This window comes from Apteryx mantelli, chromosome 9, assembly GCF_036417845.1.
Source record: "Apteryx mantelli isolate bAptMan1 chromosome 9, bAptMan1.hap1, whole genome shotgun sequence".
Classification (NCBI taxonomy): domain Eukaryota; kingdom Metazoa; phylum Chordata; class Aves; order Apterygiformes; family Apterygidae; genus Apteryx; species Apteryx mantelli.
This window is the reverse complement of record NC_089986.1, coordinates 1,506,108-1,533,580: the sequence shown is the minus strand read 5'-3', so window position 1 is coordinate 1,533,580 and position 27,473 is coordinate 1,506,108. Positions and strand designations below refer to the sequence as shown.

General features: G+C 38.8%; 1 protein-coding gene across 2 annotated transcripts; it reads left to right on the top strand.

Annotated features, from left to right (window-relative positions):
• The first annotated feature begins 1,903 nt into the window (after positions 1–1,903).
• DHX36 (DEAH-box helicase 36) lies at positions 1,904–23,541 on the top strand. Of its 2 annotated transcripts, XM_067301548.1 has the most exons (25): positions 1,904–2,179; positions 2,566–2,687; positions 3,151–3,352; positions 4,077–4,115; positions 4,639–4,809; positions 5,774–5,853; positions 6,228–6,302; positions 6,447–6,613; positions 7,229–7,310; positions 7,900–8,040; positions 9,254–9,356; positions 11,333–11,420; positions 13,230–13,285; positions 13,403–13,467; positions 13,945–14,088; positions 14,792–14,909; positions 15,646–15,744; positions 16,857–17,030; positions 17,336–17,422; positions 18,194–18,277; positions 18,378–18,477; positions 18,562–18,652; positions 20,366–20,486; positions 21,045–21,197; positions 22,591–23,541. In XM_067301548.1, exons 1-25 carry the CDS (start codon positions 1,904–1,906, stop codon positions 22,774–22,776), a joined length of 3,024 nt encoding a protein of 1,007 aa, XP_067157649.1. In that variant the 3' UTR covers positions 22,777–23,541. The 2 variants fall into 2 exon arrangements, with proteins under 2 accessions (XP_067157649.1, XP_067157650.1); XM_067301549.1 differs by lacking the exon at positions 16,857–17,030 and having other exon boundaries at positions 1,944–2,179.
• The last annotated feature ends 3,932 nt before the right edge of the window (positions 23,542–27,473 follow it).

Genomic DNA, 27,473 nt, shown 5'->3' with positions numbered 1-27,473 from the left:
CAGCTTTCTGAAAACTTACCTAGGCACGCAGAAGTTAACACGGGATGTAGCTAAGTGTCTAAGTCGAGCAGCATCTGAGAGAGGGAACCACACACGTTGCTGAAGGGATACGTATGTTGATCCCTGATTGGGGATAAGTGTTTTGAACATTCACCTGAGGCCTTTTCATTCTAGCTCTTCACTAGTTTCAGACTAGCATCAGACGTGTCTCCTGTTCTGATATATCTAAACCACAGAACTAGAGATACTAATTGCCCCAATTTATATTCACCAACAGGCTAAACTTGGCTCAGAAGTTCACTTGTGTGTGGATAATGTCAAGCCATTGACATCAAATTCATACTTGAGCAGCAGGATGTTTTTCCATCTCTCCTATCCCACTCTAGCCTTTCAGAAGGATTTGTGACATTCTCCCTCGTTTAGCTTACAGAGGTGTCCTGGTGACATATCGCAGAGGGGGAATCTTTTAACATTCCTTCTTAGATTTCTAAGAATTATTTTTCTTTGACTCTTCTTTACTCCCTAGCTGGTTGCCACTGTGGGACTTCTCAAGAATATTGTGAAATTACTGTTAGTTTATGTTAAATAATAAGTGTAAGAAATTACGGAGTGTGACGTCTAGTCCACGTTAAGCCACAGAAGCAGGATGCGGAGGGGGAAGTGAGGAAGAAGTGTATTTCCTCCTCGATTTCTCATTTCTCTGTCATCCTCATTCCTTTGTCTTTCAGATGATTGTCCTCAGTACCCTCCAGTCTTCTGTATTCTCTGATCTTGGTCCCCTCCTTGTCCCCCTTCATCATGTATCTGGGTAACCTCACCCAAAACCACAAAGTTCAGCTACTCTCTATGTGCTGATGACTCACAGATCTGGCGCTCTGTTCCTGACTTGCCTGTTTTCATTCCCATTAAAATCCCAACCTCTCCAGCATTCCCTTGTACCTGAAATGCCGTATAGCTAAAACAGACCACGTGATGTTTCCTGCATAAACCCTGCTTGTGCGAGATTATGCCATTTTGTAGACATACAGATTAGCTCTACATAAGTTGGTGTATCTATACAATACAGTGCAGTGCATTGCAAATCTGGTCGAAAAAGCAAGACAGGCTCATCAGTCTGTGCAGCCTGTTTGCTTTATATGAATCCTGTACTGGCTTCGCCTTCTTTACTGCCTCCAGCATGAGCTGCTTGTTTTTGTGAAAGGTCTTTTGCAGCCGCTGTCCACCCTAGCTGTTTTGCACGATTACGTAGCTTGAGGTTGATTTCCCTTTGCAGCCAGCCGGGATGCCACACTCCGGTGTTTGTTTGCTCTGTGGAACTTGTTAAAAAAATAAAAAAAAACTTCCAAAAAAATAGAAATACTGTTCTCATATGCAGAAAGTATGTAATAATAGATCAGATCTGTAATTGAAACAAGAAGAGATTTTCCTGTAGGGTGAGCTTGCATTACATATTATGCTGAATATTTTATCACATTTAATGACTGTTAGGCTTCACTCCCAGGTGTGTTTCAGACAGCGCTACCATCTTAAAATTTGGAACGCCAGGCTGGTGCAGATATAAAATATTGTCATCTGCATCTTACTCTGAGCCTCTAGGTTATCAGGGCTGATGCTGTAACCGATCACGTTGCTCTCTGGAGAGGACATTGGCCAAAACACCTGAATTTGCTCGGAGAAGAGCCCCGTGGCGGCGCAGGGCAGGCCGTGGGAGCCGGTGAGGCGCCGCGCGAGGGCGGCTCAGGCCGCGGAGCCCGCCGCCGCCGCCGCGTCCCGCCTCTGCCAGCCCGGCGGGCGGGGACTCGAACCCGCCGCCCCGCGGCAGCGGCCGGCGCAAGCGCAGGCGCCTGCAGAGGGGGCGGGGCTCCGTGGGGGCGGGGCTCCGCGGGCGGAAGTGAGGCGGCGGATGAGGCGGGCGGCGGCGGCGCTGCTGCTGCGTGCCGGCGGCGGCGGCGGCGGCGCGGCGGCCATGAGCTACGAGCATCGCAGGGACTGGGGCCGCGGCGGCGATGGCGGGCCCCGGCCCTCCTCGTCCTCCGCCGCCGCCGCCTCGGGGGGGCACGGGGGCCGCGGCGGCGGCGGCGGGCGGGGGCGCCACCCCAGCCACCTCAAGGGCCGCGAGATCGGGCTGTGGTACGCGCGGAAGCAGGGCCAGAAGAGCAAGGAGACCGACCGGCAGCAGGTGCGGGCCGCGCTGTCGCCGTCCCGCCGCCCTGAAGCGGCCGTGGCGGTTGCTCGCGGCCGGCGATCAACTGACTGGATCGATCTCTTCGGTTGGAGGCGGGGGTGGGGGGGGGAGTGTGTCAGGGCGCTGCGGCCCGTGAGGAGCCGGCCGCTGCGCGGGGGCCGGTCCGGAGGGGCCTCGTCGAACCCGCCCCGGCCAGCGGGGGCCGCGCGGGGGGGGGGGGGGGGCGCCGCCTTTGCGGTCGTCCCGGGGGTTCTCGCTGTTGAGAAAACTCCCCGAAGCTGCGCTTTGAGAACGACGCTTCCGTGTCGAAGGTGTGATGCGCGCGTCGATGTGCTCAATACGTGTCGATTAAAAACGACGCTTTTCTCTGTTGGCCCCAGAGAGCCGTTGTGCGCATGGATGAACGCAGGGAAGAGCAAATCGTGCAGCTGCTGAACACTGTCCAGACGAAAAATGAGAAAGAGCAAGAAGCCATGTCCTGGTGGTCTGGGGATGAAGAAGGGTAAAAAGAAACAATTGTTTATGCTTTTGTATACTTTGAATCAAACGGTCTTCTTGCGGGCTGCGAGCAGAAGATACACCAGAAGATTTTAGATTCAGTGAGTGAATTAGGTTAATAAGTATCTTGCTTGGGTCTCCGTTTTGCTGAAAGATCCGGATACACGGCAGTGGTTCTGACAGCAGGTTGAGTAGTAGTTTTCTAGACCTGTTTTGTGCCTTTGTTTGTTTGTTTTTTCATTATAAAGGCGCATATTGTGTAAAATATTTGACTAGTAATTTTCAAACTTAAGTTGTTTTAACAACATACTGTGTGCTCTCCATCCCATTAGGGGTCACCTAACTTGTGGATGTAATGTCTGAAAAACAGATATGAGATTTGCCTTGAATGGTTCAGCATGCTTTTCTCAGTGGCCAGGCACATACTGGGTATTCTTTGAAGTTTTTGTGCTCTGCGTTTATTTCAGACACACTCCAGAAGAGCCTGCAAAAGTGAAACCAGCTGTGGAAAAAGCTCCTGTAAAACAGAGACCAATCTTGGAAAAAATATTTCTTGATCGAGATGCTGAATATCTTTTTGAGAAAAATGATCAAGATGCTGATTTAGATGAGCAACTTAAAGAAGATTTAAGACAAAAGAAATCTGATCCGAGATATATCGAAATGCAGGTACTTTCTAATGCGTTAAATAAAAGTTCAAAGCTTTCTATTTTTTGTAAATTAATATGTCCAGAAAACATAACTGCTTTGCAGTTTATTTTCTGGGAAGTTGTCATGGTGCTAGTTGTGCTAAAACAGTTACTTTAATAATTTCTTACAAAACACATACCTATTTATAGGACAGTGATTAAAAAACAGGCTTTTAATGATAACTTCAGATTGTGTAAAATCTAAGAATGTTAGGAATCGCATATATAATTTTAAGCATAAACTCATTTTCCAAAAAAGATCTACTAAATGTTTATCCCCAGATTTCTATCTAAAACTAAAAGCAAGAAAATGGGCTCTGAAGAAATTGTCTCTTAAAAACATAGTTTATGTTGTTCTAATGGTGGTGAATTAGACTTATTTTAAAAAAAGAAAGTTTGACTGCGTATCAGAAGCAAGTTCTCTATTCAAGACCCTTGTCTTGAAGAGCTATGTATATGCATTTACGTGTACTGAACTGCTAGTTTTAAATAATTCTTCTAAGTGTGATGAAATTGAAAACATGCTTGGAATTAAATTTATTTCTAGTGGGCCCGTGTTTATATGGGTATTAGCTGAACAATTTGTCATGTCTTTTTCTCAGTTTAGCCTAGATGAAATCTGTTACATCTAGTGTTGGAAAGGCTTTTACAGATGCATATCACTGACTTTTGCTCTTTTTTTTGTTTTGTGTTGTTTTTTCCAGAGATTCCGAGAAAAACTCCCTTCTTATGGGATGAGAAAGGTAAATGTATTTTTATTTTGAAATAATATTTACCTCTGTGTATCACCTATGTTGTGAAATGGGAGATTTCTGTTGATGTAATTGGGACTAAACACAAGACACAAGTGTTAAACAGGAAACTTGTGTGACAGAAATTTTTTTTTAGAGTCTCACCTTTTTATGAAGGTACTGAAGTTTCCCAAGTTCTGCCACTATGTTTTTTCTAGAACGTAGCTCAAGTTCATTGCTTCAGGATATGTAGAAACTTATTCTGAGATCATATACAGTTTTATCAGTAGAGGTGGAAATATTCATAGAAATGGTCTGAATGTTAGATGTATTTAAGTAAATTTTTTAAAAAGAAATATAACTATTTTCTTCTTTTTCTCTTAAATGTTAATAGAAACAGTTGAATACCTATTTTTTACATGCTATGAGATTTTCTTTTAAGTTTATCTCACCATAGTAGAGAATTCTCAAAATCCTTCTAAAATCTGTTTCATTCCCAAATATTTGTAAATGTTTTGTCTCTGTTTGGAAACAGGAACTTGTAAATCTGATAAACAATAATCGAGTAACTGTGATTAGTGGTGAGACTGGTTGTGGAAAGACTACACAAGTTACTCAGTTCATCTTGGATGATTACATTGAGCGAGGGAAAGGGTCTACGTGCAGGATTGTATGTACTCAGCCTAGGAGGATCAGTGCCATCTCGGTAAGTGCTGTTTTGACAGACTAAGTAACTTCATTGCTTATGATTTCAACCCCCCCCCCCCCCAAATAAATCTGAGGGGGGGAAAAATATACTACCTTACTCAGAATCATTGAATAAAAATACATTTCTTATCTGGCCTAAAATTCCTGGGAAACTCTGTGGACTGAGTGTACAATCTGCTAGATTACTTGAGGTTAAGAAGAGCTGAAAAGAGTTCAAGTGAAGAAACTGCACAGCTCTCAAACTGATCCACCATCCAATCTACTCATGAAATTTTACGCTTAAGACCAGTATTCAGCCTATAGTGGACAGCTAAGATGGCTTTTTGTGTATTAATTTTCAGTCTTATTATAATTTCTTCTGCAAAGAATAACTTTGTTAATATACACTAATCTAGCATTTCATAAGTTTTGGTGGTTAGTAGAGTACTGGCACAGTAAGCGTCATTTTCCTGTGAATTTGTTCGTACCTCATATCAGTGATTTTAATGGACTTGGACAGTGCAAATGCAGATTAAGGTAAATACTAATGTTATTTCAGGCCCTTTAGAAATATATATTAATGAGCAAGAAAGAATTTGGCTGTTAAGTGCACAGTAGTTACTCTTTTGACAATTAAGTATTAAATGACTATAGAATCCTATTTCCCATGAGGAAAAGCTTGCCTTAATGAAAGGTGCATTCTGGGAGAATTTATTGCTAATGTGTAATTGGTTGTGTTACTCTAAAATGCAGTTTAGTTTGCAAACCTGTTCTTGGGATCAGCCAGGAAATGCCACTGTCAATAGAAGAGACAAAGTCGTTTTTAGTGTTTTTTCTTGTTGATTATGTAACATCTTGTTTCTAGGTATTTCCTGTTGATGAGTAGCTAAATCATAGATTACCCTTATGGTTTTTTGTTTGTTTTTGGGGTGGGGGTTGTTTTTTGGTTTTGTTTTTTTTTAATGCACTGTTTTGATTTTAAGGTGGCTGAGAGAGTTGCTGCTGAAAGGGCAGAAGCGTGTGGTAATGGCAAAAGTACAGGATACCAAATTCGTCTACAGAGGTAAGAAAGGCTCTCATAGCAATTTTTGTGTCTGCGTATAGACCAGTAGCTATTGTTAATCAAGCGTGAATATTTGAAAATTAGTTCTTAACATACACCAATGCTTTCATTCAGGTATTTTTCTCCAGAAGGCATTCCTGTGAATGGTTGGGGTGGGGAATAAAGTCTTTGAAACTCAGCAAAAAGTTTGAGTGTGACTCTGGCCTAATTTCTTGTTCCACCAATTGAACTCTAAGCGAGCAAGTTAGAGAATAAAGCTGAATGAGACATACTTCATGATGTCTGTAATGACTATCTGCATTTTGATTTTTAAGCTTTTAAAGTACTTTGTAAAATACAAAGAGAGAACTCAAGAGTTCTTGTATCTCTTTCAGCCGGTTACCAAGGAAACAGGGTTCCATTTTATACTGTACCACAGGAATTGTACTACAGTGGCTCCAGTCAGATAAGTAAGTTTTCCTATTTAATAAGAAACTGAATAGAGTTGTCAAATGACTTGACTAATGAGCTGTCTCTACTATCTACCAGCTTCTGATCTGTTTCTTATTTTTGCTGAAAACAAATGTGTTTAATTTTTTGCTCTCCTATTTTAGGCATTTGTCCAGTGTTAGTCATGTAGTCCTTGATGAAATTCATGAAAGAAATCTTCAGTCAGATGTTTTAATGAGCATTATTAAAGATCTTTTGAATATTCGTTTGGATCTGAAAGTAATACTAATGAGTGCTACTTTAAATGCTGAGAAGTTTTCGGAGTATTTTGGTAGGTAAAATGCATCATATGAATATTTTCTCTTATATAATCTAGACTTGTACAGAATAATGAAGTTCTCAAATTTTAGGTTTGATTTTTATTGAGATTAATTCCATTTTTATAAATAGTTGCTGATTGTTGGAGATTTTTATTTCCTTAATTTTATCTCAACATGAATGTATGTTGCTTCTGTGTTTGCCATTAAACATACTGTGGAAACATTATCTTCAGAGCAGTTTCATATTAAATATCTACTCATATTTACCATATTTTAAAAGCTGTGGTGTGAGCGGGCAACCAGAGTGAAGCTTTTAGTTCTTCATTCTACAGGTTTTATCCTGAAACTGGAACCAGATGAACATACTGGGAAAAATATACTGCTTGCTACCTGTACTTCTTTTCTGTTTGGTTGTTTTATTTGGATGTTATTTTGGCATCTTCCATGAGATTATTATTATTTTTATTTATTTATTTATTTATTTATTTTTAACTAGAGTTGACGTTATGGTGATTACAATGCAAAAATAGTATTTTGCATAATAGTAGGCAGTAAACATTCTTTACTATTATTTCAGTACAGTGTTTTATTTTCTGTTTAAAAAGAGAGTTATACTTTCTCAATAGATAACTGTCCAATGATTCATATACCTGGATTCACTTTCCCCGTGGTGGAGTATCTTCTGGAAGATGTAATTGAAAAGTTGAGGTAGGTGTGTTTTTTGCCTGTGAGTGAACACCGGTGCATAGATAGTATTTTGTTCAGTTTTGCTTAGTATGTCTTTTCTAAAGCTTATCTCAGCATAAATATCCATGAAAATTTGTTTTGTTTTTCAAAAGAAAACCGAAGTTCAATAGCACTCATCTTGTTTCAGAAAACCTTTCAGGGGAGATTAACTAGCTTCTCCTGGAATTAAAAATTGTGTTGTATTTTTTGGTGAGGTGTTACATTGTAGCACCTTGGAAATCTTGCCTTGAGGAGAAAAAAAAAATTCATAGAAACAGAAAAACAGTTCTTGTGCTCAGTAGCTATAAATTTTCAGGCTACTAAATCAAGCTTGCCTTTCTATTTGTTCAGACTTTTCTTTTCTTTTTTTTACGTGTTTCTGTGCTTATTAGAGATGATGCCTGTTTTTATAAATAGTTTTTTTTTTTCAGAAAAAAATTTCAAGAATCCCATTAGATGATATAGTTCAAGTGCTGTATATTGTCCACACTTTGGAAAAATACTGTAGAGTTCATTTTAAAGGGCTTTAGTTTCAAAATTTAAAATAATTGTTTGTTATTTAATTTTAAAGGTATGCTCCAGAAAACATGGACCGTCGGCCACGGTGGAAGAAAGGCTTCATGCAAGGACATGTAAGCAGACCAGAAAAAGAAGAAAAAGAGGAAATCTATAAAGAACGATGGCCAGACTATTTAAGGCAGCTGCGGGGCAGGTTGTTTTTAAGTTACTCTTTCACATTAAGTTTTGTGGCACTTCACAACTGAGAAACATAAATTAGTGCTGTATTTTAACACTGGGCCTTTATTAATGACATGATAGTTGCTATTGTGGAAAACAATAATAACGTAATTGCCAATACAGTTGGGTAGTAAGCATTGAAGTGCTTTACAGTCATCGCAGAAAATTTTACATGTGTAAACTATAAGGTAACTTGTAGCTGTCAGTCGTTTGCCGTTGATGTTGGGATTGTCCGTTACAGTCTTCAGTGTAACACTGGGCTGCTTGAGCTTTGGTCCTTAATCCTCTTTCACGTTCTCCCCTTTTTCAGTCTTTTCCTTTGCAGTAGAACTCACTGTATTTTAGTCTTATAATCAACGTAATACAAAACGCACTAGTGTTTTTTTCAAAAGCTTTTTCTCAGAATATTTTAATATTGCTCTAGACCAAGATAAGTCATGTTTTGAGCACCCAGTAGAGATTTTTCCACTTGAGACATTTGATTTGATCACTGGCATTTGCTAGTGATCTGGTTATCTGGATAAGCTGATTAATTGGATAGCCTGGCTGTTTTTTCCAGGAGGTGCATCTTCCTGTTTCTCTCGTTTTGCATATCTTCTGTGTTTTGTGACTTTCTATATATCCAGTTTGGTAACAATGATGAATATAGGAGACTCAGTTTTACCTTGCTTTTCCATGGGAACAAGTCTTCAATGCCCACGCCCCACTCCTCCATTCATACTCCTCAGTCCCTTTCCTGACAGATCTTTTGAACCAATTGGCAATTCTTTCCACGTTATTAGGTTTCATGAAAATGGAGGGCTGAATAGAAGAGGGGTCCCTCACTTTAGTGTTCACAGGAGGTAAATCGAAGGGTAAACTCAAATTGTTCAGATACTAGATAATCCATGAGGAGGAGAGACATCATAACATGAAAATTCTTAAACCTGCTATTCTAAACTGATCATAATTGCAGTAAACTAAATCTTATACACTGTATAAAACTTTTTTTTATCTAAATCTTATACATTGTATAAGATACACAGTATACTGTATCAGAATACTGTTCAGTTCTTGTATCTCTGAAGAAATATATTGGACAGTAGTGGGCTACTTAGGTGTGTAATTGCAGTAGCCTTATAACAGACATGAATACATGACTTTGTATGTTAATAAGTTATCAATACGCATGATTTTGATGCCTGTAGGTATTCAGCAAGTACTATAGATGCCTTGGAAATGATGGATGATGACAAGGTTGACCTTGACCTTATAGCAGCACTTATCAGGCACATTGTGCTGGAAGAAGAGGTACGTTTCTGTCTAATGTCAGCATGTTTTGATGATGCTACTGAATTGTGGTCAGTGGCTATCAGGAATGTCAGAGCTGATAAAATTATTTTAGTTTATTATATAGAGATATATAGAGTTTTGCTTTGATTTTCTCAGAAGTTATCTGCCAGCTTTAAATATGTAATGACTATTTAAGCCCTAAGCTGAGAGTGTGGTTAGTTGAGGTTTATTGAAATGATGTGATTTAATCCCTGTTTAAATGGGGGTACACATCCAAGCATTTTCTTGAATAGGGGTTGTGGCACTGATGAGAGCTATATGCTTATGTCACGTGAGAAACTTGGAAAACTTTTAAATGTATTTGGTACGCTGATTTATGGTCTTCTCTGAACAAGAGAAGACAGTCTGACTCCTTACATTGACAGGAAGGATTGCCTTTTAAATAAAACAGAGAGAGAAATCTGAAGGTTTGGGTGCTGTTTCATTCTGATTTTTTTTTGTTTGCTTGTTTGTTTTTGATAAGCCTTGGTATACCACAAAGCCTTTAATTATGCATCTTAGTCACTTGATGGAAAGTAGTATAAAATCATAAATTAAATTTTAACTTTTAGTTCTTTCTGTGACTGAGTGCCTTTGTCTCAGAGGTAGTATTCTTTGTATTGTGTATGTATGTAGTAAAAGTTTTATGTTTTGAGAAAAAACTGTAGAAAAACACTGCCTGAAAACCTCTTTAATATGCTGCTAAATCTCTGTTCTTAATTTGTCAGCAATGGGAGGGAGAGGGCAAGAACACTATATAGCGTTGATACTCGGAGTCTCATATCTACACTGTGCAATTGGCTTTAAATATTTCTTTTCTGCCTGACTAATCTAAATATGACCTGGATGATGCTGAAGACTGAATTTTTATACTGCCTAATGAAAGTGTAGTTCACATGTGTATGAAACACACAGCTAGGAAATACTTTCTACTTGCAGACTGTCGAACTTGGTAGTTAATATAGCTGCATTCGTTGCTATCCCTGATTGTGCCTTATTTTTTTCTCTTTTAGAAATATCTGATGATGATTCTATGCAGCTCTGTTACTTATCTTTTAGTTTTTAAAAAAAAAAAAAGTATCTTGAGAACTTTACTCACCTATGCGATGTAACACTTAGTTTCTGTGAGTCAGAGCCAGTATAGTAAATCTTATGTACTTTTTATTTCAAATTCTGGCTTCCTTCCTGTTGTGTGCATTAGCAAAAACAAAGATGTTGGAATATAATGACATCAGATTCGTATGGTAAAAATCCTTATTAAAGTCCCAGTAAAAGGATTTGTTTGTAATACTGTTGTGTGCATTATTATCAGAAGGTTTCTATGCCTGAAGCAGTGACAAATTTGAAGTAAGAATACCTTCGGTTGTCAGGTGTATAATATATGTATATTATAGGCTATATCTTAACCTTAAGTATATATTCATTTCTGTGTTCAAAAATCTGTGGAGGATATGGCACATTGGCTGGCTTTTTAAAGAGAATTTTGAATGTTGAAAGTATCGAGTGTCTCTCACATTTCAAATGTTAGACCATTTAAGCAGTGGATAACAGGAATGAATTGCTGCTGTTGTGCACTTTGTTCTTTCTGTTTGAAAATCATGTGTTAGTTTTGCTCTCTCAATTTTTTTTATTATTTTAATTGCAACTCAAATTGCTTGGTAAATTGACATGGCAATGTTTAAAACATTGCAGGGGAAAATTTTTAAAAGGAAATTTTTATTAAGTTCAGATAAATTTCATTATATGTTGCTAACTTTTATAGAAAACAGGCTTACAAACTTTGTTCCAGATTTGAGCCAATGATGTCTCAAATACCATTTATCCAAAACACATGCATCAATGTACAGGCAGTTAATTTTTTGCATAGCATGTAATTTATCATAAACATGTTTTTTTCTGTGTGGTTCCTTCTCTCTGTTTTTTTTGTTTGTTTGTTTGTTTGTTTTTTAATATAGGATGGTGCAATTCTAGTGTTTCTTCCAGGCTGGGACAACATTAGCACTTTGCATGATCTCTTGATGTCGCAAGTCATGTTTAAGTCAGGTAAAGACAAAATTTTACTTTGGAATTCTAGCAATAGCATTAGTGACAAACTCTTAATTTTTGCATATGTTTGCTGGTGTTGCACTGTTTTTTCCCTTCTCTTTCCTCTCTTCCTTTCAAGATAATTACAGTATGTTCAGTATTTTCTGCACTTCTATAGTATCTTTCATCTACTAATGATAATACGTTTTGCTCAGTGTAGGATTGAAGAATTTGGAAATTAATTTCAAACCTGCATCTTGTTCCTTTTGTCCTTTCTTATTTCTGGATGGAGTTCCTCCTAGACAGAAAGTCTTTTTCTTCATTCTGTGTTCACTTCCTCTTTTCTTCATTCCTCAGCCACTTCTGCCTACTGCTTCGCTGATGGTTCTTTTAAATCCCATTTATTCCTAGAAGCTTTGTTAATAGAACACTTAAAATATCCTATATATTTTTAGTTTGTCCTGTTTACATAGCTCATATGTTCAGCTAATTTGTCCTAACTATGCTATTGACTGTTGCTCAGATACAGTTGTCTTAAAATTCATGATATGTACACTCAATGTCCACGTGCTGCAACACAAGCATAGGTAGAGATCATGGTAGATCGTAGCTGGATTAGAATTTTTAGAATTAAACCAAGAAAAAATTCAAAAATGTCTTTTTAACCGATTGTTTACCACTACTGAAGCTTTTTGTTTAATTGGCTAACCAGAAGTATATGCCATCTTAACATGCTTGATTTTTTTTTTTTTTTTATGGGGCTTCCAGAAATAAGGGCTATATTTGATATGTCGTGCAATATTACTAGCAGAGACAACTCTATTGCCTGTGGTAATGCTTTAATTGGGTTCTTCATTCATATTTAAGCAAAGCAGCATGAGTGGGGGATGCTTTGGATTATTGAAAGATTGAGGAGAGTGTCAGTTTACTTACTAAACTTGAGCAACTAATAAATTGAGACATTAAAAATGAAATCTAAATTACTGTACATAACTTCATATAACTTCTTAAACTTGTCAAGTCAACATAGCAAAATACAAAATGACAAATTCTGAAATAAAAAGCCATAAAGGAATTCTAGTTTTTTATGATACAGATGCATGTATTTTTATGGTTTGCTAGCATTTGGGGAGTACTGGAATTCGTTCAAAGTCTAATATTACCTTTTTTTTGTTGGTTTTTTTTATGCTCCTGTCCTCTGTCTAATGCAGGCCATTTCAGCAGAGGAATATAATGATTATGTATCACAGATAAAAATAATCTGTGAATTAATGAAACTTTTTTGGTTTAGAAATATAGAATGTGTTTCAAGATGCCTTGGCCACTTAAGTTATATTGGCAGCAGTGAATATTTGTTGTGGTGACAGACTTGGTAAAAGTCTAACATGAATTGTAAGAAAAATGATCTTGAGCTGTATATGCAGTTATTGGCCCAGAAGTACAGTTCTCTCATCCCCCATTATAGTTGGTATTAGTCTACTCGGATTATATCCCTCTGAGATTCCAGGATATGAATCTGTATTTTTGTGATTATACCACCTGTGATTTCCAACCCCCCCCCCCCACCCCTGATTCCCAGAAAGAAATACGTACAGTTCAGCTGGGAGTGGATAAATGCTAGTCAGAAGGAGATTTAATATTGATATATTGATCATTGCTGACAAAAATGCAGAAAGACATGCTTGTATCTATATAATCAAAAATAATTCGGAATAAGGAACAGTAAATTTACTTACATCATATTTTCCTCTATCCTACATACTTAATTTCCCTGTACAGTTAAAGTTTCTGTGCTTACACCATGTCTTTTACTGTTTTAATTTTCAGATAGGTTTATTATCATACCTTTACATTCATTGATGCCTACTGTTAACCAGACTCAGGTATGCTTTTTCTTTATTGTTATGTAATAAAGTAACTTTACACAACTACCAAAAAAAATGAATTGAGCCTGCTTTTGGTTTTGGCAAACATGTAAATGGATGATGGTATAATTACAGGTTTTTAAGAAGACCCCACCAGGAGTAAGGAAAATCGTGATTGCTACCAACATTGCAGAGACTAGGTAAATAGTTATACAGCCTAAAAAAAGCTATACTTTTAACAAAATAAACAGAAGTGCTAATCTAAAGTATAAACCTGTTTCTAAAACATATTATTTGTACCATTCGTTTTGTAACAGTTTATCTTTAGAGATGTTTATAGACTAAACTGGAATTTTCCTTTAAGAGTTGTTTATAACAATCAAAACATGAATGATTAAAATGACTTGCGCTTGTTGTATGTGATAAATCCGAGCTACCTGCGCTCTTTGCAGACTTCTTAACCTCGTGCTGTGGCTCCTGCAAGATCTAGGAGAACAGATCAAGCTCTTTCTGGAAATGCTTAGTAACATAATTCTTAATGAAATTCCCAACCCAGAATTTTTATTGTTGATTTACAATTTGGGAGGGAGTAAAGAGATGCTGAACCTCTTTAAAATCCTGGGTTGAATTTGTAAAGATGAGGAGTTGCATCTTTTTTTGTCTCTCTTTTCAAACAGCATTACAATAGATGATGTGGTGTTCGTTATAGATGGCGGAAAAATAAAGGAAACTCACTTTGATACACAGAACAACATTAGCACAATGGCAGCAGAGTGGGTTAGTAAAGCTAATGCCAAGCAGAGGAAAGGTCGAGCAGGAAGGTAAGAATAACAAAGCTAGTTAGAAAAATTGTTTGTTATTAAGCTTTCATCACCCTTGGAGCCCAGAACTTTGATTTGGTAGCCATGTTAGAGCATGCTGAAGATATTAGTTTGTTTCTTCGCTTGTTCAGAAGCAGATGCTCTAGCGTGGTGGTCTCTTGCTTTTGTTGAAAGAACGGTTTCACCATTTTTCTAGGAGACTGACTTACCTTGCACTGCATTTGGAAGTGGGGAGTTTCCCTCCTCATTATAGAAGAATAAAAGTTGTGCGTGTCTGTTTTGTTTTTTTTAATTCATTGTGTTGATGGTGTTTGCCCTCATGCTTTGTGAGGATACAATACATTAAAGCAAAAATTGCTTGTAAATTAGTATCACTTAGCTATATACCAAATTAGCTGAAATTTGTCTCCCCTCAAAATACTTCGTGGAATATTTTCTTTTCTAAGTTCTTCAGACTTACTGTTCTTCTCTGATCTTCTCATTGCTCCTTTTGAGGAGTTGATGGGGAGTTTCTGTTGTTCAGTGTGTCTTTGTTTTCCTGTAGTCTGATCTGTATTTCAAAAGGCTGAAACTGCTTTACAATTTAATTCACTTTAGTTTTAATGCCTTGAGGTGTTTTGGAAGTCTGTTTGTTTTTAAACACAGTCCTAATGTCACAGTGTCATAGGAAAAAACACATTTTTTAAATGTAAATATATTACAGAGTTCAGCCAGGTCATTGTTACCATCTATACAACGGACTGCGTGCTAGCCTTCTCGATGATTATCAGTTACCAGAGATCTTGAGGACACCTTTGGAAGAACTGTGTTTACAAATCAAGGTAAATATGTGAATCTTCAAACATATGTATTATTTACTTTTACAATGGAATAAGAGATTAAGTTAATACAACTCTGAGGCTGGGGTTGTCTTCAAGTTGGAATTCTGATATACCAAGAGTACAATAGCTTTAATAATTGTGACAAAGTTTGCAAAATGGATACTTGCGTGCGGATACCAAGCCCAAGAAGAAAAATGTTTGTGTGTAATATAAATAAAAGATGGAGCTATTATAAAAGCTATTAAAAAGCTGTAAAAGCTATTAACACAAATTTGGGCTGTACTTTTTTCTCCCAAAATATCATTCCTTCTGTCAGAGGAGTGGGAATACCAGTGTGTCGTGAGACACAATATCTTTGAAAAATTTTACAAAAGAGTAGTGTTAGAACTGACATGAGTTTCCTTTTTGGCAGTTTGTATTGAATTCCTTGTCTGTCGTTCATTCTTGAAAATGAAGTCATAGATACCACTTAAAAGCAATGGAGTTCATGACTTAACATGCATACATATTGAGTGAAGAATAGATTTTTATACGTAAAATTTCTTCCCTAATACATTTTTATTTTTGCCCTTAGTCCCTAACTAGTAAAATTCTCACTCAAGCAGTGAATTATTCATGGCTTTTTTTTTTTTTTTAGTTACTGCAGTACTTACCAATTTGAGCTAGATATCCATATTTCTCTAATCATGGTGTTTTCTGTTTGTGTTTTTTTCCCCCCCCTCCCTGTGCCAACCAGATTCTAAAGCTTGGTGGAATTGCTTATTTTCTGAGCAAACTAATGGATCCACCATCTCGTGATGCTGTAATGTTGGCCATAAACCATCTAATGGAGCTGGTAAAGTATTATTTAATGTACAATTTCTTGCAAGGAAAAATTGATTTAGAGCTGTATTACTAAACAGTTTCTTATAAAAGACAATTCTGATTGTACAGGTCTAGACATTTGAATCTCCTTATTGTCTTTTGCAGGCCCATTACATATCAAGGTTGTACAGTGTTCTGTCCTCATGTCCAAATAGAGGAAATAATTTTCATTCATAATAGGTAGAGTTTTATGGGCTGCATAGAGTAGTTCATGAGGGAGTTTCTAAATTACTCAAAACACATACATACCTTCTCTTCAGGTTCCACATAGATATTTAACTCTCTGCTTCTGTAGCATCTTGCTCATGGCTATGTCCACATAAGCCTTCCTGTCCCAGCTGGATTAGTTAAGAGTTTGAGATGCTTTTTTTTCTGTGAGCAGTTAAGGCAGATGGGGGAGATATCTTGTATGTCAGGGCTCTTGTGAATGGGAGGGGATCACTGAGAGTTGAGGCGAATGAAACAAACAAGCTAGAAAAGCCCCTTCATGATACAGGTTGCAAAAAGCTGCATGTTGTTTGCATGATGGGAACTGAGGGTTTATGGACACATTTGTGCTGTTGTTTTTTTTTGGGGGGGGGGCAGGTATTACCTGTACAAATCGGTTGTTTCAGTTTATTGCTACATCTGATTTAGTTGAAGGGCAGTGTTCAGATTGATGGCAGAATTCTATAAATGCTTAGATAAGTGTTCTGTGACAGGGCTGTATGGTAGCAAAGGGCAGAAGAACAAAAGCGATATTGAGGGAAATTTAGGAGTCTAAAAATAAGCTTGATCAGGAGAACAAGACACTGAAAAGTCTTTAAAAAGCCCTTATGCCTTTGTCTAGAAAGGCACTGATCCCACTAAGCTGCTGAAACACAATTAATTAATTAATCCCCAAAGAGCAGTATTAAACTTAAATTTCTACTTCTCCATAATTTGCATAATCACTTTTCTACCTTATGTTGTTAAAGCCAGCTGCATTCTCCAGCTGCTAGACCTCTCTCTGTTCTCTAGGTGTACCAACTGCTACTTCAGGGAAATCCTCTCCATTTCAAATACTGTGTGTGGATTTTATTTATTTATCTTTATTTTTGACAGAATGCTTTGGACAGACAAGAAGAACTGACTCCACTAGGTGTCCATTTAGCACGATTACCAGTTGAACCACACATCGGAAAAATGATCCTTTTTGGAGCTTTATTCTGTTGCCTGGATCCAGTCCTTACAATTGCAGCTAGCCTCAGCTTCAAAGACCCTTTTGTCATTCCTCTGGTAAAGTTTCTAAGAGAACTGCACATAAGGTGTTAAGAATCTCAAAAGGATATTAGGGCTTACTAAAATAGTGTAGTTTAAAAGCCCTTTGATCTTATTTTCACATTAATTACATGAAAATTAAAGTCACTCTGTAGGCAAAGGCAATACCTCACAGTACATCAAGACAATCTTTTATTAACAAATGTATTTTGCATGTGAAGTATTGAGATAGATAGATATACACACTTTAATTGGGAAAAGAGAACTGGAAGAAAGAATAGCTTGTCAGTCATGAATATTTTATAGGTTCTAATTGTTCTTAGGGCAAAGAGAAAGTAGCAGATGCAAGAAGAAAGGAGCTGTCAAAGAACACTAAAAGTGATCATCTAACTGTGGTGAATGCTTTCACGGTAGGCTTTTTTTTTTTTTTTTTCTTCTTCTTCTTCCTAGAAAACTTCTGAGCAATATGTTTTATTCTGAGGAAAAGTCTGATCAATATATGCTGAGAACTTTCTCCTTGGCTTCTACAAGAACACATTAAGACACAAGAGAACATTAATTTTCATGCTTTTAGTGTTAAGGAATCTTGTCTTCAGACTCAGTAGCCTAATTTCTTGGGCATAGGCATATGAAGAGCAGGAAAATGCAGCTTAATAGTTAAAGATGGCTGCTCTCTAAATGTATACTTAATGAGCTGAACGTAGTCAAACCTTTTCCTGACAACTTTCCATTTCCCTTCAGAAATCACTAAGAAAGTAACTTTTGTCCTTCTGGCCTCTCCAGGAGGCTGAAGCTGACTGCAGAAGTCTTGGAGACTTACCTGTACACTGGGCTAAGAGGAGGAGGAAATAAATAGCCTGGAAACGGTGTTGCTACCCAGGACTACTAATAGCAACAAATGAAGTTCTGGAAAACTTGGCTATGTTTCACTCCTCATTATCAAAAAATTAATTTTTCAATTCAAAATGTAAAGCTGTGTTTTCATACGTGTTTTGCTACTTATTTATAAGATAGTGAGCTATATGTAATACAAAGAGATCAAAGGGTTTGCTTTCTCTCTTCTAGAGAAGAATATAACCGTATTGCTTATTGATGTCCAGTTTTTGCTCTGTCCTTTTTTGTTCATTTGTATTTGTTCACTTCTAAACTCTTTCGAACTATGACTTTGTTTTAATTTTTAGGGCTGGGAAGAGACTCGGCGTCGTGGTTTCAGAACTGAAAAAGACTACTGCTGGGAATATTTCCTCTCTTCAAATACACTCCAGGTAACATCTTAATAGTTTTGTAAAAAGAGGAGTATGTCTTTGGGGGAGACAGGAAGGGGCCTTTGGCACACCGTCATTCTGGGACAATTTTTTTTCCTAGATGCTGCATAACATGAAAGGACAGTTTGCTGAGCATCTCCTTGCAGCTGGATTTGTGAATAGCAGAGACCCCAAGGACCCCAAATCTAATACCAACTCAGGTGAAGAGTGGAAGGAAATGGAAAATTTCCTTTAGTTGAAATCGGTTTGCAGAGCTGCATTATTTACTTTGCTGTCCTCTACAGATAATGAGAAGTTACTCAAAGCGGTCATCTGTGCTGGTTTATATCCAAAAGTTGCAAAGATCCGGCCAAGCTTTAGCAAAAAGAGAAAAATGTAAGGATTTGGTATACTCTTGTTTTGTATTTGAGGTGTTTTCTACATTGGGTAGTTTGGCAAGGCAAAGCAACAGCTTGAATATATGAATGAAGTTCTTTGTGCAGCTTGGTCATGGCGCAAATTACTTCATTTGCGAATGATAGACCAGAACATGGGATTGTTGACTTCCACTTACTGAAACTGCAACATTGTTTAACCATTTGGATAACCGTTTGGATACCTGATATATATGAAATAATTGGTGTGAGTTACCACACAGTCCATAGTGTTACAAGTATATCAACAGCATGGCCGTTAAGAGAATCTTGCTATCACTTTTGATTTACAGCAACACATGAAACACTGTCCTTTCTTATTATTTGGCAAGATAGAGCCCAGCAGCTCTGGTCTGTTGATGATCACTTCTTATATTAATAGAACATATATACTCCTATCAACAAAGTATTAACAATCTACTCATCAGAATATAGATACTCCTAATCCGTAAACCTGATGTAGGACAGAATGAAGGGTTGAATGTTTGAATCATCTTTCTGGGTGTGCAATGTGGATATAACATGCTATGAGCAATTGCTATTCATGTAATTAAAAAAAAACCAAAAACACAAGTGATTATTTTTGTGAAAGGAATAAGAACAAATAGTCAAAATTCTACTTTATGTCAAAATTAGATTACCTAACTTAAACTGAGCTATAGCTGGCAACTACTAGCCAGCTGATAGTCTATTTTAAGTTGAGCCCAGTCAGCTTGAATCACTTAAAGGATTCCTGTAACATTAAGTTTGCAAACCTGGTGCAAGGTGCTGTATCACTGACTTTGCCACATGGTGGAGCTAGGTGTAAACGAGCTGCCCGGGAGGGTTCAGTTTTACGATCCATTAAGCAAGAGATTTGTTATTCAAAGCACTTTGCTAGAATAAGTGTTTAGAACAGAAGGAGTCCTTAGGAGACTGTTGTTCAAACAGTTAACTCGGTATTTTGCAAAATATTCCTTCTGCACACAAGGCGTAGAGAGCCCTGTGACCCACAGCTGAAGAATTACAGCTCTGAAATAAGGAAGGGAGAAAAATATTGTGCTTGATTTCTCCTTTTTACTCCTTGAAAGTATTATTATATTGGGAAGTAAATGTGCTTTCAGATGGTAAATATAATCAAAGCATTTGAAGGTTATCTCTCGAGTTGAATTCTGTCAAAGACAAGCTTGTGTTAAAGACTCTCACAACTCTAGATTGGTTGAAAGTGAGATGGGTTGAAAGTCCGTTGTTCCACACTGTTGCCACCTCTTAACATGGAGCAAAGAGCTCAGATATGTAAGTTGCTTATGTGTTTTTTCCAAAAAATAGATAAAACCTTGGGTGGTGTAACCAAATATAGTAAGTCACTGAGCCCTTCTTTTGGAAGAAGAATGCCACTTGTTTTTCTACCTGAGAGCTACAGGTTGCTTTAAGGGGGTGTATTTAGAAAAGAACTCAGGCTTCTCAAATGGAGAGAGATGGTAGTCTAAAAATTCATATTGCATGTTCTTCTGTAATCTTTGTGGGAAAGAAGTCAAAACTTCTTTGAATGTCCTTTTATTTTCAGAGTTTAAAACAGAGAGTAGAACACTGTAGTAGGAGTGGTTTGTTTGTTTGTTTAAGTTTGGACATAATTTGCTAAGTCTTCAATATTTTATTTCAATCTTAAAACAAAAACTGTTTTTATTCTTTTAAGGGTGAAAGTTTGCACCAAGACAGATGGAACAGTTAATATTCATCCTAAATCTGTTAATGTGGAAGAGACAGAGTTCCATTATAACTGGCTTGTGTACCATTTGAAGATGAGAACTAGCAGTGTATGTGAAAGTTCATATTTTTGTGTAATTTATTTTTGTAGCTCTCTAATAAGACTGGATGAAGGTGCCTCTTATTGTGGGTCGAAAGATGTGCACCAGCTTTGTTTTGAAGCCTTCCTGTTTTGGGTCATTCCTTTCACATGCCATCAGATTCTGTTGTGATGCAGGCATTGTTCCACAAACAACTGATATACTAATCTGTATTAGATGTTTATATTTTCGTAAAACCAAAGATAAAATACCTGCTTCTGACAAAGACAGGTGTGTGGGGTTTTTTTTCCATTTATCCAGTGTGACATTTTGAATATATGGGAAAAGTTAGTTGGACAAAATTTTTTTTTCTCTGATTGCAAATGGAATAATTGGTTTGATTTCTTGTTTAATCAAATACTGCATTTATGTAACTTTTTCAACTGAGTCACTTCAGATCTGTAAATTGATGAATGACTCTGAAAAATGATCTTCTGGAACTTTAATTTGTATTATGTTTTATTAAGGGTTAAGTCGTATCATTTAATATGCTTTAAAGGGTGATTGGACAATTTTGTCTTGTTGCAGATTTATTTATATGATTGTACAGAGGTTTCTCCATATTGTCTCTTGTTCTTTGGAGGAGATATATCCATTCAGAAGGATAAAGATCAAGATACCATTGCAGTGGATGAATGGATTGTTTTCCAGTCTCCAGCAAGAATAGCGCACTTAGTTAAGGTGACTGTGGTTAATGAGAATAACATATATGGAAGACTTACTGTAACACTGGTTCTTCTTAGAGGATTTTTGTATTTGATATTAGTGTGTACCTACTAATGCGTCGCTGTAGGAAGATAACTAATGTTTTGAATGTATTCCCAGTAAGTAGTTCAAATAATACACTTTAGGTTTACATTTCTATAATATATGTGTGTATTTGCATTTAAACAGTATATGTCTTTCTCATAGGGTGACTCTGGGAAGGGAAGGAAGGCTGAATTTGTCCATTTGAGCAAGTGATGCTCTTCAAGCACAATCAAGGAGATTGTGCTAGCTGTAGAGTACGCATAACTGGACACTGAACCCAGTGTTTCTCAGTAGTAGCTAATAAAATGCCAGTTACAGTGAAGCAGATGAAGAAATCTGACCACCCTGTTTTTAATAATCTTATTGAATTACTAGAAGCAAATTTTTTAATGAAGTGGGAGTCAAATTCAGTTGCTGTCAAGATGTGGGTCCAGTAGAGTTCTGTTTTTGGTCATGTGCAGTTTATTTTTAAGCTACAGAACATAAGGTTTGTAGATGAATGCAAATTAAAAAGTGGTAGTACAAATAATATTCTGAGCAGTCTATCACCTGATAAACTGGACAGAAGTAAACAGTAATGTAGTCCCTTGTGTTTTTGGCCTTAGTAGAACAACTAAGCAGACATCATTAAGATTTTTTGTTGAGTGCCCAGTGCAATAGCATGGCTCGGGAGAATCGGGCTGTGTGCCTGCTTGAGGCATTGGGGATGGAGAGAAGATGTTCTTGTTTAGCTGGTGCAACCTTTGCTGAAAAGTCCATGATTCACAAAGGATACTGAAAACTACAGAAGTTTCAGAGAAGAGTCATAGGGTTGATTTTAAAGGAACTGTAAACATGTGTTACTGTGAGGGATTTGAAGAGTTTTATCTGTGTAGATTTCCGTAACAGAAGCTACAGGATTACTTGATCAGTCTGTTAGTACCTACGTGGATGTGGAAACAACGAGGTTAGGGATCTTTAGTCTAACTTTATTAAGTTCCAGTGGAAAGAGGAGCTGAATAGAGCCTTGTTTGATATTGGATATCACACCTGATATTTTTAACTTAAATATCTTTAATCCTGAAATAGTCAGCTAGTGGATGTGTAGGCTGTTACAGGCCGTTATATCCAGAGATGGTCATCTGCCATAAAAGGTAGAACTACTGGCTTTTGAGAAGCAGTTTTTGATCTTGCAGTTAACAATGAGTTGACATTAGAATAGTAGGTAGGTGACAAAGATTAGGAAAAGGGAGTGCATGAGGGATCTAATTTACTATGATAAGATTGTTATATGTAGTTTCCTAAATGTCTCTCTTTCTCATTCCCACAAACTTCTTGTTTGCAGAATTTAAGGCAAGAGCTGGATGATCTTCTACAAGAAAAAATAGAAAACCCGCACCCTGTGGACTGGAATGATATTAAATCCAGGGATACAGCAGTGCTAACAGCTATTATAGACTTGATCACAACACAGGAGAATGAAAGTGCCAGAAACTATGCTCCTCGATTTCAGAATGAACGCTACAGTTGACACACTTTCATTTGTGTTGATAAAGCCAACTTATTCACCTTTCTTTTGTTTTTTTTTTTGTTGTTGTTGTCCTACAGCATTTAGCTAGAGAAAAAGCTTTTTAGGGTAAGCTGGTAATTCCCTCATACTGAAGAGCAGTTACTTCAAAATAGTTGGTAATATCTGTATATGCATGGTATTCTGTGTTTAATGTAGCTTTTTAAATATGAGAAAATGCAATGCTAGCAGTGATATAGTTGGTGTATGTTCTTGTCCTGCCCCTGTTAACTCCTCTAAAACAATAGCTCTTTTCCATCAGGTAACAGATATTCAAAAAAACCTGCTAAAATACTATTAATTAAACTGTCATATTCTTGCTATTGGTAGAAACATTTCCAAAGGTTTTTTTATTGGGGCGAAGGGGGAGTAGTTATACCTACTGTATATATTCCAGCAGTGCAGCAGTTTCCTCACCAACACTTCCACAGAAGGTAATTATAATTTAATTAAAAGCTAAACTTGAAAACAAATGTTGAATTTGTACTGTGGGAAGAAACAATCTTCAGAAATATTCTCTTTTCTTTAATTCTATTCAGTTCATCTTTCTTTGCCTTCTGTGCCCATCAGTCATTGGTATTGAGTAAAACATTAAACTACAGGAATGATGTTTAGATAAAAGTCACGGTGGGAGTAAGCTTGGAAGGTTTCATCATATCCTAATTTTTCTTTTTTAAAACAGTACGTGTATGGGTTATGTAGTACTACATTAAAAGACTTTTCTTTAAAGTGGTATTTTATATGTTCATAGTTCTAAATGTCATTCTGTTTTGAGTGCTTCCAAATATGTAAGAACATCTGAATAATGTATATTTTAGGATTCAGAATAGTTGTGACTTGAGGAAATCCTGCTGTGACCAAACTTGCTGAACGCGCAGCAGAGCTGCCCTTCCCTTTGCCCCCTTTCTCCAAGGCGTGCAGCTCTGGGCTGAGCTCCTGGGGAAGAAGGCCCTGCTGGAGCAGGGAGGTGGGATTTGCCTGAAATCAGCTGACAGGTGTTTGAGATTTGGAAAGAGGAGCAGTTTGATTAGCCTCCTTATTGCCTGCACCTGCAGCCATAGCTGCAGTTATTTACAGCTCTACCCTTGAGGAACAAAGCTGCTACTTCCCTGCTGGAGGGTGTGGAAACGCAGCCGCTTCCCTGCTCTTTGCAAAGCACAGGAAAAGCCAGCTCCAAAGCCTTTCGTGACTCCCAGTGTGGGAAGCGGCGGACTCGGCCTCATCCTGGAGAAAACGGAACTAAAAGCGGTAAGGACTAATTGCCAGAAAGGCTTTCCGCATAATATATTTCTAAACTAATGGCAATGTAATGAGGGGCGAGGCTGGCAAAATAGCTGGCAAAGCTATTTTTTCGTGCGGTGGAAGGTGGGATCGGTGACTACGATGAGAGTGGCCTTTCCGCGTTGTTAAGGAGGAGTGGGTGTGTTTTGCACACCCGCCTGCCTCAAGTTCCTTATCTTAACCGCGAGAGGGGGAAAAGCGTCTCGGGTGTAGGGGCGGGAGAGTTTCGAGGGGAAGGCTTCTCCTCAGCGATGCTGCTGCTGCTGCTGCAGCTGCTGCAGCTGCCGCCCTCGCGGTGGCGCCCGGGGGGCCGTTGGGGGCGGGGCGCCGCGGCCCTCAGCGGGGAGGCGGTTGGGGGCGGCCGTTGGGGGCGGGGCCGTTGCTCTCGCGGCGGCTCGCGGGGACCGTTGGGGGTGACCGTTGCTCTCGCAGCGTCGCGCGGGGGGCCGTTGGGGGCGGGGCGCCGCGGCCCTCAGCGGGGAGGTGGTTGGGGGCGGCCGTTGCGGGGAGCTGCACCGCAACCGGGAGTTCCTTGCTCCCCCGGTGGAGGTCAGGGTGCGTGACAAGGCTCTTGCTGTCCTGCCCAGGCACCTGCCCCCTCCCCCGAGGGAGGGCAGCCGGCGGCCCGGGGGTGAGGGGCCTCGTGGCGACCTCGAGCTGGCGAGGCGCCTCTGCCCCTCTGCCTGAGGCGGCGGGGGTTGTGAGGCGGCCCAGGGCTGGGAAGGAAACCTGCCTGGGACATGAAGGGCCAGGCGGTGCGGGAGAGGTCTTCCTTTCGAGGGGTGAGGCGCTGCTGGCTGTGGAGGCCTTGAGGCAGCTGCTTTAGGAGAGGTATGTGACCTGCTGCCAGCTCCAGTTTGGGCTGGAGGTCTGATGAGGAAAATGACTTCATCACAAAACTACCACAGCGCGACTACTTGGCGATGTTAATCTGCGTCTATGGTGTGCTCCTTTGTTAATGAAGAGTGTCTTTCGGCTGGTGACCAGATGGTAAAGACTAATAGCTGGGGCAGCTGCCACAAGGAAGAGGCAGCAGGAACTGGCACTAGGGTTTACACATGTTCTAGCACCATCAGCTGCTCTTGCACACAAATTAGCTTTTGAGGTGCTTTAGTCTGTCTGATTAACATCCTAAACATCTACATAGATAACATATATTTAGGCTGAAGCACTGGTAACACGATGTTAGGATAGAGGGGAAATATGTCTATGGTTTGGAAAATGAATGCATATACTTTCTGTGCTGCAAGTCCACATACATATACCCTGAAGCCAAAAGCAGTTGTGCTTTTGGTGAGTGCTCTACAAAGTTACACTCTTGCTGGCGAGACTTGACCAGACCACCTGTGATGAGCGTGCTTTCCCAGAGTATGCCAGGAGGATGGCAAAGTGGTGCCAAAGTGATACGTACCTACATAGCAGTGCATCGCTGCAGTAACAAGGGCAACTTCTCATGGCTTTTGCCACATCCACAGCTGACGGTGACCACATATGTAATTTATGCAGGTTAAATCAAGGTAAGTGGAATAACTAACTTGTCTGTAGTACTGTGACTCACATTTCTGCAGATAACAGCTTGTGTTGGAAATGCAGGACATCATGTTGGCACAGATGTAATTGATGTGTGTGTGTGTGGGGGGGGGAGATAAATCCCAAGTGTGCACAGTGTGTGCTGAGTGGAAGAGTTGGATTGGGGGGGCAGGGGGACACTGTGTAAGTAAGTAAGTTTGTCATACCTGAAAGCTGATGATTGTGCTACATGTTAGAGGCATGTGCAATAGCAGGGACAGTTACCACAGCAAACTTGAGTGGGCCCCCACCAGACTGTAAAGTCTTAGTTGTGTGGTTTTGTGGGTTGGTTGGGTTTTTTTGTGAGGAGGAGGAGTTGACATTAGCCATATTACTGGTAGGGGGAAAAGAAATAAAAAGTTTAGCAAGTTGTGTTGGGTCTCTTCTGCTTGTTACTGTGTTTTGCAGTATTTTAATGGCTAAAATGTCTAACTAACCCAAAAGATGAAAAGAAGCACTGGTGGTAGAGTGGTTAGAGAAGACCAGCAGCATTAGTTCAACAAATCAGTGATAGACTGTAAAGTTTTCACACGCACCCCCCCCCCCAAAAAAAAAAAAAAGTGCGAGAATAAAGAGTTAGATTGTATTATCAAGGTAGTCACCAAAAGAATGACACCCTGAGGTGGTCATGAACTGGCATGATCAGTTCTTTACTTATAATGTGTCAGTAATGGTATTAGTTGCACTTCTCTGACTGTGTTTAAGCCTTGTAGCCTAACATCGTTTTCTTACACCAAAAAGTGCCAGAAATTTCTGTGTTCCTCAAAGAGTTTGAAAACTAGTCTTTTCTAAATGTCAGGGTAGTAAGTAAGTAAGTGACCTATAAGATAATGCTGAAATCAGGTTCTAAGTTCTTTTTTTTAACTATAGCTAGCCACAGATGATGACAGTTTCTGGTTCCCAGGGCAGTGTGTGCTTGATGAGGCTGTTTCTGCATGTGTGTTAGTCCAGCACCTTCTGGAGCACCGGGCATTGCAGTGTTCCAGCAGTCAGTGCTGCTCGTTAATTCTTCCTGTCCTTCGTGTCCCCTCCAGTTTACTTAAAGGCTAGCGCTGTGTCCTTAGGATACAGCTGTTGAAAAATCATCTGTAGGCTAAAGAAGAGCTAAGAGCACAATTAATCTCTGTGTAATTCCCAGGAAACAAGGCCTCCTCAGGTTGCCTCAGTCTCAGCATTGATATTTATTTATTTCCTCTAGCTTTGTTTCTAACAAATACTTGTGTTCTTTCCAGTTGTTTTGACTAACTTTTTTTACTTCAGAAATGGTGTACAAGAAAAAACATTTGTGTGAATACATGCTATAGATATGTGCATGTAAATACCGTGTTGCACTAAAACTGAATTTCATTAGGTTGTGTAGGTTGACTAAAGATTAATGCTGTCTATCTTTAACTTTTTAGAAAATGAGCTCTGCCTAAAGAACAACAAATTTAGTCTTTGATATCAATGTCAAAAACTCAATATTGCACAAAACCTTATTTTAAAAAAAAGTTCCATAGAGGATAAGCATGCAGATTATTACTTTTCTGGGACGATGATATAAAGATGCAGAAAACACAATATTAGTAGCTGTTCTTTATTTATGTCACATCAGTATTTGGAAAAGCTAAGTCAGGTTAAGTTTAGGTGGCTACGGTGCTTCTGATAGGGTGCTTAACAGCCTGCCAGAGTCCACAGTCCCATCCCCACATTTAGGCATCGAGGCTCACCTAGATGAAGAGAATGGGGTCTTCCTCCTGGTAGTGCTGATGTTCAGTACTGTTTTTGCCTCAGTAAGTAAGAGGTAAGTGTAAAACTGAGATTTCGTTCCT